The 14,753-nt window shown below is 41.4% G+C and overlaps 1 protein-coding gene and 1 long non-coding RNA gene across 4 annotated transcripts in view; one reads left to right on the top strand and one right to left on the bottom strand.

Annotated features, from left to right (window-relative positions):
* The window catches only part of raly (RALY heterogeneous nuclear ribonucleoprotein), a 126,798-nt gene that overhangs the window by 64,679 nt on the left and 47,366 nt on the right, over positions 1 to 14,753 (top strand). For all 3 annotated transcript variants that reach the window (XM_034870214.1, XM_034870213.1, XM_034870215.1), the window contains one exon: positions 13,401 to 13,729. In XM_034870214.1, coding sequence (XP_034726105.1) covers positions 13,401 to 13,729 — 329 coding nt within the window. The remainder of the gene's footprint in view (positions 1 to 13,400; positions 13,730 to 14,753) is intronic.
* The window catches only part of LOC117943842, a 29,348-nt gene continuing 16,855 nt past the window's right edge, over positions 2,261 to 14,753 (bottom strand). Inside the window, exon 4 of the long non-coding RNA XR_004656446.1 lies at positions 2,261 to 2,274. This is a non-coding gene — a long non-coding RNA (uncharacterized LOC117943842). The remainder of the gene's footprint in view (positions 2,275 to 14,753) is intronic.

The raw sequence follows: 14,753 nt of genomic DNA, 5'->3' as shown, positions 1-14,753 counted from the left end.
GTGTGTGTGTGTGTGTGTGTGTGTGTGTGTGTGTGTGTGTGTGAGAGTTAGAGGGTGAAAGTTGAATGTTTGATATGAATATATATATGCATTATTTCACATGCACACTTTCACACTCTCTTCCAGCATGACCTGATTTTACTGCAAATATACATTAATTTTGGAGAAAAACACTAAAACTAACTCTAGATTCATCAAATGTTGCAAGGCAACTGTGACATCACCTTCAGGTGTCTTAAGAGTTTTAGCATCAAGGTTATAAATAGGTTTAGGTTAGGGATAGAGGCTAGAAAAGATACACTTCATGGTCGAAACATTATATATACAGTATGTGGTAGTTCCAAAATCATTAATTTGCTTCATAGTTTCATTCATTCATTCACTCATTAATTTCAGTCTGCTGCTACAACAGCCTCCACCCCTCTGGTTTAGGGTTTTCCATCAGATTTTGGAACCTGACAACAGGGATTGGCTCCCTTTCAGCCACAAGAGCATTACAATCAGGACAGACTTCTTCGCAGATGTGTACAACGTTTTTAGTAAGCTACATGTGAACAATATGAAATATACAACAATTTGAAACGTACAAAGTCTTTGGAGTTAAAGAGTTGAAGAGTTTAGTCTTTGGAATTAAAATAGCCCGCCATCATCACATACCCTTCACCATACATAGAGATTGGCACGGGGAACTCTCCATAAGATCATCTCTCAATGCAAATCAAACAAGGTATTAAGCGACCTGAAATAACACCATGCCAGTCTGTAGGTATGGTGAAGGGAATGTGATGATGGGGGGTCAGGGGACTTCATCAGGATGCATAGTACCCTGATCCATGAAATAAACGGCCTTTAATAATAACAATGTGCCTGCCTCTATGGGGATTTAACGTATAGGAGTGTGTATACTCATGCTCCCTGTAGGAACAGTTATTTATTTACAATACATCATTCATTCACAAAGACAATTGGTGCCCTTAAAAGGTTGGATTTTCCAATATTTGTGAATTAAGGCATTAAGATCAATTTCCCAAAGATGTTTTTTTATTCCTCTTTACGATGGGTGTGTAAACGTTCTCAAGCCATTGTATTTGAGTTAATAAAGCAGAAATTATGAATTACTTTGACTAATAATTCAGAGGAGTGTACTGTATGTTGAGTGGATGGGTTTGGTCAGGATGCTGATTTGAAACCATTTCAATTTTTAGTTGAAATTCAATGAAAGTGATTATATCTGCAAAAAGTGTTGCATGGAATCCAACCTTTTTTGTGAGAATTTGGTTAAAGAAGAATGCCGTTTTTCTGATATAGACATTTTTAAACGGGGGGAAATTTGACCCAAGGACAACAGGAGGGTTAAAATGAACCGTGACAAGTATTATATCAAATCCTAAAAAGCAACTCCGGTCTTTTAGATACATTCTGTCCATAATGTCTTTTGTTAATGAGGGTCCTCGCAAGTATACGAGTACAAACGTGTGTGTGTTTGAGAGAGACCGGTGGAGAAATACTCATAATTGCCAGTCTACTTGAAGGTCAGATATTCAACACATATTATTACAACAAACACCATGACAACTGAAAACAAATTACGCCGTGACTCTGAATCAGTCTCTCTCTCTTTCTCTCTCTCTCATTTTCTTTAAGAAAATTGTTTTCCTTGTTGCACTGCATTTGTCCAGGTCTGTCTCGTTATCTCTGCCAAACACATTGACTCCCTGTTTCCTTCTCCGTCTCTGTCTCTGTCTGTCTGTCTCTTTCTTTCCTCCTCTCTCCCACTCACACACACACACACACACACACACACACACACACACACACACACACACACACACACACACACACACACACACACACACACACACACACACACACACACACACACACACACACACACACACACATACTGAACAGGGTGAAGGCCATGTTCTTGGCAGCTCAGATCAGTCCTCCTCTGTACTATTGCTCTGAATAGGCGCTGGGACACGTTTTCCTTTCACACACAACACTGATGAGGTGAATCCAAGTGAAAGCTGCTCCAGCTCAACATGCAACTGGCTGACCTCGTCCTGCTGTACCGAGTTGCAAATTATCACGAACGATGATATAGGAACAATCAGAAGAACTCTGCCTGAGGATCTGAGGCTTGAAGCCTGAGGCCACTTGGATGTAGAAAATGTGAATTGCATTTAGGTTCATTAGTCTTGGCTGTCTTCAGTGAGCCAAAACCTCTTTGAATTGTAGAATAATTCAAGCGAATGGCCACAGTAAAACAAGCTATCTGATCTATTTGTGCATACTTTGATTTTGATTGGTTTGCTCGGTTGCTTTATATTGTCATTAGGCTGGTTTCTTGGTTTGTGTCTTTGAGGTGATCCGTGGCTGCATGACAAGGCGCGTTTGTATACAGCCTAATGTTATGATCCACTGAAGTTCGGCACAACACTACATGAATAAATCACTGATTTCGTTATCTTTGATGCCACCTTGACTGTGGAGCTACTACAGGAGTTGGGATGTACAAGCAGGGAGCGAGGGGGGAAAAACAAAGTCACAACCGGTGTCGGGGTTGTACATAAAAAATATGGGCGGCTGTTTTGACGTACGGCGTTCAATTGACACAGAGCTGGGAGGGACTACTGAGAGAGGTTCTACTCTTCTTTGTTTGGGAGAGGAGAAGGACACACACCTGTCAGAGATCTGCACTTTAATGATAAGGGCCCTTTTCTAGTTCCATTTCTTTAATCACTTTAGATGACTGACAGTAAGAATGCCACTTTAGTGCCACTTTCCAGGTCTACACTCATTTCTTTTTTTATTGTTAGGCCAGGTCTCCCTTATAGATAAAGAAAACTGTGTTCTCTCTTCAATGCAATCCTCTGGGGATGTGGAGCAGGACAATCTTATGGTTTTAAAGGTCAGCGCGGGATGCGGTTATATAAGAGCCTCTGTGCTATACTATCAGTGTTATTGGCTATGGGAATATTTCCTTTAAGCTCCCAATGATTCTGTCTATCACAGTATTACCACCTTGTGTTGAACGCACATTTCATGGAATTGACTAATCCCAAAGCTGCTGCTTCTCGCCTGTGCTATTTATTATTATGAAGTGTTTCTCCCGGCCAGCTCCTCTGTGCTCGAATGACCTTCTCTCGCTGAGGGCGTAGTCACTCTTATCATCTTCCAGTCTGAAAAGTCGACTTTTTATGATGTACTGCAAATTATCCTCTCCCTGCTGAGCCTTCACTAAGGAACATGATGAGTATTTGGTTGGGGAATAATTTGCAATCAAAAGATATTTTACCGTTATTCTTGGTCATTAGGGTACATTTGCGTGCCTGACATTAGTAATGACACATGAGGACCAACATGACGCTCGTGCACAGTTATTCCATGATGACACCTCCGGTTTGGTAATATGCAGCATTACTGTATCTCCAGAGTTTGAATTCAAATACTGAATATTTTTACCATCTTGTGATTGTTTATTGTAATGTTGTGATATAGATTGCTTTCATGGTGAACTAGCTTTCCTTCGCGCCCTCCTCCTCCACAGTAAGTGGGTTCCAACATGTGCCTTTTGACATTTTCAAGACAATAGGCATCAACTTGCTGCCTGGATTATATGTGAGAGTGATATTAGAATTCAGTTATCACTCTTTAGCAACAGCATCAAGGCAAAAGTTTTTTTGACAAAAGGGAGTCAAAGCTGCATTTCCCTGGAGCCCGAAAGTGAAGATTATTTTGGAGGGTTATAATGTGGCACAGCACTTGATGACTGACATGAATCCAAACTAACGGCTTTGAATAACTCCTATTGGGACCTGCACTTCAATGCTAAACCCATGCAAATCAGCATAATTGATCTTGTGATGTAGAATCCAGCCCACTTCAAAATGCACACTTTTAAAACATCAAACCTGGCTTATAGCAGGCAGTAAATGAAGACGCAAAACACACATAGTTACATAAATTAGACATGCGCCTACTAAAGAATTTATGACAGAGAGATGCAGCCATGCTGCAGTAAGTGCACAATGACAAATCTCTCCTTTGGATGAATATGTTATCCTAGGTTTGTAACGCATTGTAATGAACAGGTCCGTATGATATTGTACGAAAATGTCTTGATGTAATGTATGATATCCTACAAAATTAGGAGACCTGATTAGGAGAACTAGGTGATCACATAATGCCGGGCCGGCTACGAGCTCCATAATGCCGAGCTGCAGTTGCTAGTTGTTTAACCTGCTACAGAGCTTACGACCCGGGCTACGGACCTCCAATTTGTCAGCAGTAGTTGGTGAATCAGTCACCCGGAAATAGGTGACTTTGAGCCGGTTACAATGCACGGCGAGCTGCGCACATTACACTTTAAATATAGTCCACAAAATATAAGCGTTTTGTGAGCCAAAAGTTACGATTAGGCACCAAAATGACTTATTAAATGTGCTTTGCCACCCTTATTTTATTCCTTTGTTGTAATGTATGAAGTTCTGCCGTGGACTATGTAACACATTTTTTGTGGAGGAAATGCCTCGGTTACCTTGCTTAAAGGAAGCCCCAGCTCGATTTGTGCAACCTCTCATTAATATTCAACAAGCTAAGCTGCTTGACTCTGATTGGCTAACAGATTGCCAGTGAGAGCCTGGCTATCAGTATCCATTACCCAGCGCAACTAGATGAGCTCATGAATATTAATGAGCTCAGGCAACATGACGTCAGACTGACCAGCTTTTGTAATTAACCTGGTTTCCCCTCTTATTTCTTTTCAGTGACTAGAGCTGACAGAGGAGGTAGCAGTTCATCTTCACATTCACGACATAACACATGACACATATGGACCTAACCTAAAATGCAAGTAAAAACTGTTTTGTGTTGCAGTGCACCTTTAAGATTAGGAAATAGATTGTGTTAAAACACTCCTAAGAAACACACATTTCCTGGGTGAAAGGCTTTAGTTTTACCCAGGAAGCCAAATCCGCTCCCTGGCTTGATCGTCCCGTGTGTTCCCGTCCAGCCGTCCTCCCCGGACCACCTCCCTGCGCGTCCAGCTGCGTTCTTATACAGCGGTAAACAGCGTAGTGAAAACAGCAAAATAAAACGTGGAAAGCTTACAAATTACAGTGCTAAGCTTTTCGTAGCTTTTTGAACAAATGTTTGAGGTATCACACTTTGTTCATGTCTGATCTTTTACTTTACAAACCTAATTTTTTTTAAAGGCAAAAGTTATGTAGCTTTACAGCTTGATAATTTAATTTGCAGACAAATGCCTTATTTTTTATTTTTTATTTTACTTCCAGCACAGACGGGAAGTAACGTCTTTTCCACTTCTCTGTAACATTTGAGTGTTCTTCTTAATCAGTGTGATGGTCCCCCAGAAAGGGGACATGCTCGGCATTGAATATGTTTGGCAGATGGGTTTCTTAAAATCATAAGCTATATGCTATATGTTCTTTTTGTACAGTAGGAAAATCTTGCATCCTGTTGTCAATGAATTGGAGACCAGTCAGCAATGTTTGACTTCTGAACTGCTGTGTAGGCACGTTTGAAGTGAAGGCAGAACTGGAGTTTGCTTTGCTTCATTTGACACTGAACACAATGCTTAATTGTTGATTGACAATTTTTTTTTTAATTAATTCAGTCTCCTAGGTTTTCCAATGTTTCAGAGAAATTGTCGGATTGCAAAATCAATCATACCTCTCTGCCTCAAAATAGTAAAAAAAAAAACGTTTGACACAATAATGATCAAATGTCAGAACTTATAGTGTTTAGACATACATTTAAAAAATAAATTCCTAATTTTCTCATGTTATGTCATGTTAACTCTGTTCATGTGTGGTGATGTGTAGTGGCATTTCTAACAGTGGCTGAAGACAGCGTTTGTATCGTCTGTATAATCACAGTCCCCTGTGGTGTCATCTTTAATTGCTTATTCTACTGGCACAGAATCCCAGAGCAGTGCTTCCTGTGTGATTATCTGCACGTGTGTCATTTTGGTTTAATCAAAGAAAACCAGGAAATGAAGCTCAGTTGAGTGGAAAGCTCGGCCGATGAAGCTGCTACTTCACTTCTCAAAGCAGAACTCAGAAGGTGGAAATGTTAATGGATGTCATTTGTTTGAATGCTAATCTTACACTAACACACACACACACACACACACACACACACGGAACACTATCTGTAGTGTGGTTTTGGTCGATTTCATTGATCTGTGCTGGACAAGGTCTGCTTCAACTGGCAGGGTTTTGCTGAGTTGCTCAAGGGCACCTCAGCAGCACGGACATGGAGGCCTGTTTGGTTTCACCCAGACTCAGAGCATCAGGTCCGGTTACAACTTTCAGGACAACCAGTGGAAAGGGTACACAAAGTGTAGATTTGGTATCACCCTACACCAAATCTAAGAAAGATAGAGTTGGATAGAGAGCACGGAGTGTGTCGCCAGAATATATATACTATGTAATTTTACGGTTTAATTACATTCACTGAATAACTTAATTATTATATAAGGATTAATACATTTGCATTTAAATTAAAGGCTATATTAACAGATACAAAGTAAAAAAAGCTAAATACTACTATTACATTTTCTAATTTATATGAAAAATGAAAATAAAACTCGTTAATACATCTCCAACACTAGCAGAAAAACAGTCCGCTAAATTTTGCTTAAACATGTTAATGTATTTTTTCTGTGACTGGTGTCTGAGGTGCTATATAAATACATTATGCTTGCTTGGTAAATTCCACAGATTTTCATTTTGGATCACCGCTAAAAAATCTAAAAAAAAAGCAATATTCAAGTACGCCTGTTGCCTTCAGGCTGAACAGGAAGTCAAAGAAACACTGTGTACCCATCCTGATTGAATACAATTATCAGTTCTCAGACCCATATATCAGCTTGTACAAGTCTCCAGCTGTTTTCATTAAGACAGTTTAGCTCTCATAATGCTCTGCATGTGATCTGTTGCTGATTTTAATTACCAAACAGACTGCATATGATCCCTAATCTGATTTATTCTCTCTGACATCTGAACGTCACTATCAGCCACACGACATGTGTCAATGAGCCAATCACAGCTTTCCACATCATCTAAAGGGGACTGCAGTACAGCCACGCCCCCTTTTTCTGCAAGCATGGCCGACCATGAGGCAAGGAGGAAGCATAAGGCATATTTTATGTTTAAACATGAGATATGAATATGTAGGGCTTCTAGTCAGGACTTTTCCCCAAAAAATATATCTATTGGAGTGGTCAGAGGATCTTATGGTCACCGGAAGGGAAATGTGGAAATAAATAGAGAAATATGTTTTTTGTTTTGTTTTGCTGTTGTATAAATAATAGAAAATATAAATGCAATGTGTTTTAAAGCATTTATAAACTATAAACCATTCCTAAAAATACACGAAGAATGTTTTTCTTTAAGAAAGGTCTCTTTAGACTTTAGGCTGATGCCATTTTTCCTTTTAAGGCATTTCCAACCTTCAAATTCTTCTTCCAAATAATAGTATAAGGTTTTATGAGTGCATTAAGAATAGAAGTCCACATTTAGAATATTTGTATATGTGTTTGGAACATAATATTTCATCCCTCATTTCTTTCAAGTCATCTTTAAATGTTATTTTACAAGGAGATTTTCTGGGAATTACAAGTCTTGGTGGTAATTGAGGATAAAAATATGACGATGCTATGAAGCTCATCTGCGTCGAAAAGCTAAAATACGCATTAAAACCATAAAGTAGGCTCTCTGATTCATTTATAGTGCTCACAAGCTTTATCCTGTTTTATGCTAATGTATGCATGTATCATCAAACCATGACACCCGAAAGGAGAAGACTTTTAAAGCTAATTTGCTCATAGAGAATGAGATCATTGGGCTCAAACATTTTGGTACACAGGTACACAGTCTCTTTTAGTGCAGAAGATGGAAGTGAACCTTCTGTCACAACTGTGTGTGTGTGTGTGTGTGTGTGTGTGTGTGTTTGTGAGATGCAACGATGCAGAAACAACTTCTCATGCAGAAATGCCAGACATGCCAGCCTGCAACTTTTATTTGTTCTATTTGCTTGCGATTAAAAAACCATGTAAGTCCTGTTCTTTCTCTTCCTGTTTTTCCATCTTAGGCAGTTTTTTTATGGTAATCTGTGCATTTCAATATACTGATGATAACAAGGAACACTAACTTGTGTGAACCTTGGTTATTACAGAGAGCCTATTCATACTGTGGCTTGGATTCCTCTTTGTGTTGCCTGTTATGTAAAGGTCAATGCCCTTCAAGGTGTCCATTGTCAGTTATGTCATTATTGATGACATTATGTTATGTTATGTGATAAGTGAACGGCAATGGAGGACGGCTGCCTCCGCTGAAGTTCATTATGACCTGACAATGGATTCCTCAAGGAGCATAAACCTGCTTATACCATGGTCCTTTGCCAACACATTACTCAGTTTGCCTGGTTACAGCTGAGGGTTTAACTAACACCTGGAACAACCATTAGGCTCGCTCCAGATGAGCCCGGTCTGCTCAGAATCGATCACCGGTGACCGCCGCCCAACGCATCGCATGCCGGTTAGATTTGTGTCCGTCGTGATCCCGTCTTGCTCTGACGTCATGCACGCGTGGACAACGATAATCTCAAGGCGGCCGCAGGTTTGAGATGCGGGCTGCGCGGCTGCTTTTCACGGACTTCTCAAGACCCAGGCGGACCCAGAGCATGCCCCAGAGAAGCGCCTGATCTAACAGCTGATTGGTTCCGAACTGACTCAACGTGATGACGTTTTATATAAACTTTTAATTGATTTTTGAATTAAAGGCTTATTCTGTACAAACCACATGTGTGGCTGGTTAGATTTAGAAGTCAGAGACTAAATCAGTTCAAATTACAGATCATCTACATTATGTTGTTAATTAAAAGCAGGTCGGTTGCTGTCAGCGGAGGTTACACTGCACAGTTGTAGCTTGTCTCCCTGTTCTTTCTTTAATGTGATTAGCTGTTTGAATTTCCAAGATAGAAACGCATCCTTGCCCCGGCTCTGTTGTGCCGGTTCGGCTTCATCTCTACTTTTATCAGTGATAACAAAAAAAACTTTTTTTTTTGTTTTCATGTTGGGGCTTCTGGGAAATGCATGGAGTTGCCTTCATTTATTTAGACAGTTAATGAACTTGTGAAACAGAGACGTATCGTCATGTAATCCATTGATTTCAACAATGTAACTGTATTCTAAACACCACATATTTAAATTGTAACTGTAACTATGAACACAGTTGCTCATAACTTGTATTCTGATTACGTTGGTACACGTATTCCATTACTCCCCAACACTGATTTATTACAGCTACTCTGACTTAATAAAAACAACTGGAGACTGTGTACAAGCTGATATATGGGTCCGATTACATTTTATTACATTGGAATCAGTCCTAACAGGATGTGAGTGTTTCTGTGACTTCCGTTTAGCCTGAAAGCTGCAGGAAACGGCTGGAGCTGTCCGACTTGACGGCAGATTTTAGTCACCGCCCCCAGCTGCTGCCGCCTTGACCACTTTACGGGCGGGCGGGGTTCACCTAGAACGAGCCTGTTGTTCATTATATTCGCTGTGAAACAAAGTCAGTTCGGAGGGGCAGTGGAACTTACTTCTTGCAGCTTCAGTGTTAGCGCCATCCTGTGGCGCTAACTCCTTTTGATAGTTGGAAGGTGTCCTATAAGACTTTTTTTTGTGGACACCCTGCAGCCAATCAGAATGGAGTATTTACCCAGACCACGGTATAAGTACAGATTGTACAGAAAAAGGAATTGTGAGATTTCTTCAAAGAATACCGTTGAAGGGTTTTAAAAAGGTAAAATATTGGTTGTGATCAGTCAACGCTTCAACAGTAAATGTAGCAGAGTGTATGTGATGTACACACATGTAGATGTAGACAAACTCACTTCCTGTCACAACACTGTGTGTGTGTCATGATACAATGCAGTAACTACTTCTCATGCAGAAACTCGAGAATGCCAGCCTGCAACTTTCTGTGTGTATATTTGCATACATTTAAAAAACCATGTAAGTCTGTTCCTTAGCAAATGACTTCTTACTGTGCACACAAACAGCGATTGGAAACATTCACACAAACCTTTAGTCATTATTTCTCTCTCACACACACACACACACACACACAGTCACACACACAAACACACACATTGGATTTGCTTGATCAACACTATTCTGTTGTCCACTAAATGTGGATCTCTGAAACAAACCCACACACAGGTCCCTCGGGGCAAAGCTCAATTTGATTTGGTCGAATTTGACCATTCAGGTTTAAGAGGACTCTGTCACTGGGAAGGTCAGGTAGAAAAGACCAGACATCATCAAATCTTACACACACACACACACACACACACACACACACACACAGACACACACACAGACACACAGACACACAGAAAGTTTCTTTAACCTCACTTTTTGACCTTTTTGAACTCTTTTTAAGATGCAGGTCTGAAAGCAAGATTTTTTTTACACACTCATGCACTCAGCAGTGCTGAATTATAAACATATCTTCTCTCGGGGAACCTAGACTCACTCGCTGCTGAATATTTCTAATGAGAGAGCGAGAGACAGAAAGATGGAGAGAAAGAGGAAAGCAGCCTAACACGGCATTGCCAGAAGATCCAATATATTCTGTATGGCTAAAGCAACGCGTCGAAATACGAAAGTTTTGGATTTGGTGTAGAAAGGCTTATAGAGATAGATGGGATTAAATATTTAACTTGATGTGATTTATTCTCAGAAATGATTTTCCCTAAGAGTCCGTTCACGTCATTGGTGACGAACCGAGCAAACCACAAGTTGTTCCATTTCTTCTCTGCTGACTCATCTGTCACACTTCACTCCCACAGCTGTAGTTTAGGTGACTCATTACTCGACTCTCAGCTTTCTGTAAATGGCCGGTTTACATCTGAACGCCGAGTAGAAATGACCTCTAGCTCACCCAGTAAGCCTCATGTTGGCTGAGTCCTGCAGCGGCCCGGGTTTGAGCCTAACCTGCGGCCCTTGGCTGCATGTCACCCCCCATCTCTCCCCCAATTTTCTGTCTATCCACTATTCCTATTCACTAATAATTCCCTTAACAATTCATTAATTGGGGTGGTAGTTGCTCATTCGGGAGGGAGTTGGGTTGGGAACCGGAGGGTCACTGGTTCAAGTCCCCATATGGACCAAAAAAGTACGGAGTGTAGAATGGTGGCTGGAGAGATGCCACTTCATCTCCTGGGCACTGCCAGGTGCTGTACAGCAAGGCACTGTACCCCCCCCCCCCCCCCCCCCCCCCCCCCCCCCCCCCCCCCCCCCCCCCCCCCGACTGCTCAGGGCGCTGGTTCAGCTGGCAGCCCACTCACTCTGACATCTCTCCATTAGTGCATGTATAGATCCTGTGTGTGTGTGTGTGTGTGTGTGTGTGTGTGTGTGTGTGTGTGGGGGGGGGGTTCAGGACTGTGTGTAAACTAACAAAGTGTGGACACAGAGTGTAAATTGTAATTTCAGGGGATAAATAAACAGATTAAAATTTAAAGAAAATGTAAAACCCCCGAGAAAATAATCTTAAAAAAAAGAAATGAAGCAGTTATGTAACACGTTTTGAGTAACGCATGCACTACAGTAATCCCCCTGAGCTTTACACTAGTCGGTGAAGAAGGTAGCAAAGGTCTTCATCTGGGTATTGGGTTCCTCGCCTCACTCTTGCTGCTTCGTTCTGCCGTGCAGACATCTAGACACACTCTAGCGGCAGGAAATGTAATTTCAAAAACCAAATTCTGCAGGCCAATCAAACCGTGTATAGATTCGGTGGGCGGGCTTAACGTGATGACGGCAGAGTTGCGAATGTAAATTTTCTGCTACTTGAAAACAAAGAAGATGGCTGCTGCTGGCGAGCAGCGGTCTCTTCAATCAGCTGCGAATCTGGAAGACTTGGAGTTAAGCACTGAAGTCATTCTTAACCCTCGTGGTGTCCTTGGGTCAAATTGACCCGTTTTCCTATTTCAGCGTTCTTTTTAATTCCCCAAAATAACATGATTGGTTCCACACAACGCTCTTTGGGAAGGACAAATCTCTACTTTCATTAATTTTGGGGCGTCTTATTCAATTTTATAGCATTTGAAAAAAACATTGAAGTGTTTTTGAAATATTATTGAGTAAAAGTTGACATATTCCAGTCTGTGATTATCCATCAACATCCATTCCTTTCATTTTAGTCTCAATAATTCCTAATTTCTGCTTTTCTAACTCAAACATTAGGTATAATTTCCTATAAATGAGGTTTATTGATCATAAATTCCAAATATAACCGTATAACTAGAAGTTAATAAATTAGTGTTATGTAGTGTTGATAATGTCAAAAAGTGACAATGATTGAAAAAAAGCCACACACACACACACACACACACACACACACACACACACACACACACACACACACACACACACACACTGTAAGAGAAATGTGCTAGATATACCAACTGAACCCTTTTACGAGGCGGCTCCTCAGCACCCACGTTTATTTCTATACCTCCATCCTCTCATTTTTATTTTGCCATCCTCTCATCTCTTAATGCTCTCCACATTTTTTAAACCCCCGCCGCCTGTCTGCTGATCCCTGCTCCTCGCTCTTCCTCGCTCCTCCTCTCATCTGTCTTACTCCTGTCCAAGCCTTCATCTCCTCCTGTCTCCTCCTTAGTTTCCCCTTTCCTCCCAGTGCCCCTAGTCTTTCCTCCTCTCCCTTCCTCTCCTCCATCTTACCCTCTGCTTTTCTCTCTTCTCAGCTTGTGTTCGTGTCCTCACACAGCGAGGATGGAGATAAGAACTACATACATTTGGTTTTCTAATCCTGCTCTGTGATCGATTGAGGTCGTCTTCATGCATTTTGTCTGCTGCTTTCCTAATCGGAGCAAACTTGGTTGTTGTTGTTCTTTTCCCTCTCGCTTTAAATCAAAGAGAATCAGCTTTATTTGCCAGGTATGAGACACATGTACAAGGAATTTTGGTGCTTAATTTAGCAATTTTGAATATCAGCTTGTACACAGTCTCCAGTTGTTTTTATTAATACAGAGTAGCTCTCATAATCCTCTACATGTATCTGTTGCTGATTTTAATTGACAACACAATGTAGGTGAGATGTAGATTTAGTCTCTCTAAAATCTGAACGCAACTATCAGCCACACCACATGTGTTCTGTACAGAATAAACCTTTTAATCAGTAAAATGGCAATTAAAATCCCTCCAATTCAAAATCAATGACAGGTTCATACAAAACGTCGTCATGTGGAGTAGATTCTGAACCAATCAGCTGAGAGGCCCGCGTTTCCCAGCATGTTTTGTCACTAATACCAGTTTATCTGTTCTCTTTTATTCTCTTTAGATCCCCATCTCTCTGCGTCTCTCCCTCCCAATCCATCCATTTGTCAGTCGCTTCCTTCGCCCGCCTCCCCAGCATGTCGCTGAAGGTCCAGACCAGCAATGTGACCAACAAGACAGACCCAAAGTCGATCAACTCCCGGGTGTTTATCGGCAACCTGAACACAGCGGTGGTGAAAAAGTCGGACGTGGAGAGCATCTTCTCCAAGTATGGCCGGGTGCTGGGCTGCTCGGTGCACAAGGGCTACGCCTTCATCCAGTACGCCAGCGAGAGGCACGCCAGGGGGGCCGTGATCGGGGAGAACGGCAGGGTGCTGGCTGGGCAGATGCTGGGTGAGTCCACGTGACATAGCGTGAATTATCGCTCTGCCTAAAGAACAGGAAAACAAAAAGGTGTGATGGCCAAAGTGGTTGGATTGAATGTTGTCCACAAACCAGTTAAGAAGACATGTTATGAAAGACGTACTCACTCTTTTTCAGTGCTTCAAGATTCCAGATTTCTTTATTGTCATACCACAGTACACATGCAAGGTTAGCAGTTTAAAAAAAATCCAGCACAGAAACAATTAAAAAACAGTCAAGGTATTAGTTATATGAATGAAATGTCATAATACCTATAAATGCTTATGTGGGTGTGTAGAGCATGTAGAGGGATAAATAGAAAGTTAATAAAAACCTGAAAAATATAATTATTTAGATACATACAGTTGGGAAAAAGTATAAATATCCATATTTTAAAAAAAAAAGCACAGTAGAGAATAAGGTGCAGTCAGAAAAGGGACTAAGGTGCATTTCAAATGTAATACTTTGAATAGTAATCAGAATAGTAGTCAGATTGATTGGGCTGTTTTAGTGTTTTTTTTTAGTGACAGCAGCGGGAACGAAGCTGTTCTTGAACCTTGCGTTCCTTGCTCTCAGACTGCAGTGCCTCCTTCCAGAGGGGAGGAGGGAAAACTCCTGGTCTGTGGCCAGGGTGAGTGGGGTCCTCGATGATCCTCTTTGCACTTGACAGGCATCTTTTCTGGGCCAGATCCTGGATGGTCCTTGTGCGCGTACATTTGGGTATATGGAGTGTCTAGCAACCCACAAACCGTGATTAAGACCGAGGGCTTCCTAGATCTAGAAAACCTGGGATTCAACGAGCCGTTGTTTGGTTGACGGGTTAATTGCTGCACCACTTACAACACCTGTCATCAACACACACGCACAGTAATACAGGTTAGATTTCCCAGAAGGCTGTGTGTGTAGAGTAGAATATAGCTATGACAGCTAAGTGGCTGCTAAGTGATGCTTTTTGCCCCACTGCAGCGTGGGTTGAGGTGTGTGTGTGTGTGGGGGGGGGAGGGGGGGGGGGGGG

Source organism: Etheostoma cragini, chromosome 4 (assembly GCF_013103735.1).
Source record: "Etheostoma cragini isolate CJK2018 chromosome 4, CSU_Ecrag_1.0, whole genome shotgun sequence".
Lineage (NCBI taxonomy): Eukaryota > Metazoa > Chordata > Actinopteri > Perciformes > Percidae > Etheostoma > Etheostoma cragini.
This window is presented reverse-complemented; position numbering and strand designations above follow the sequence as displayed.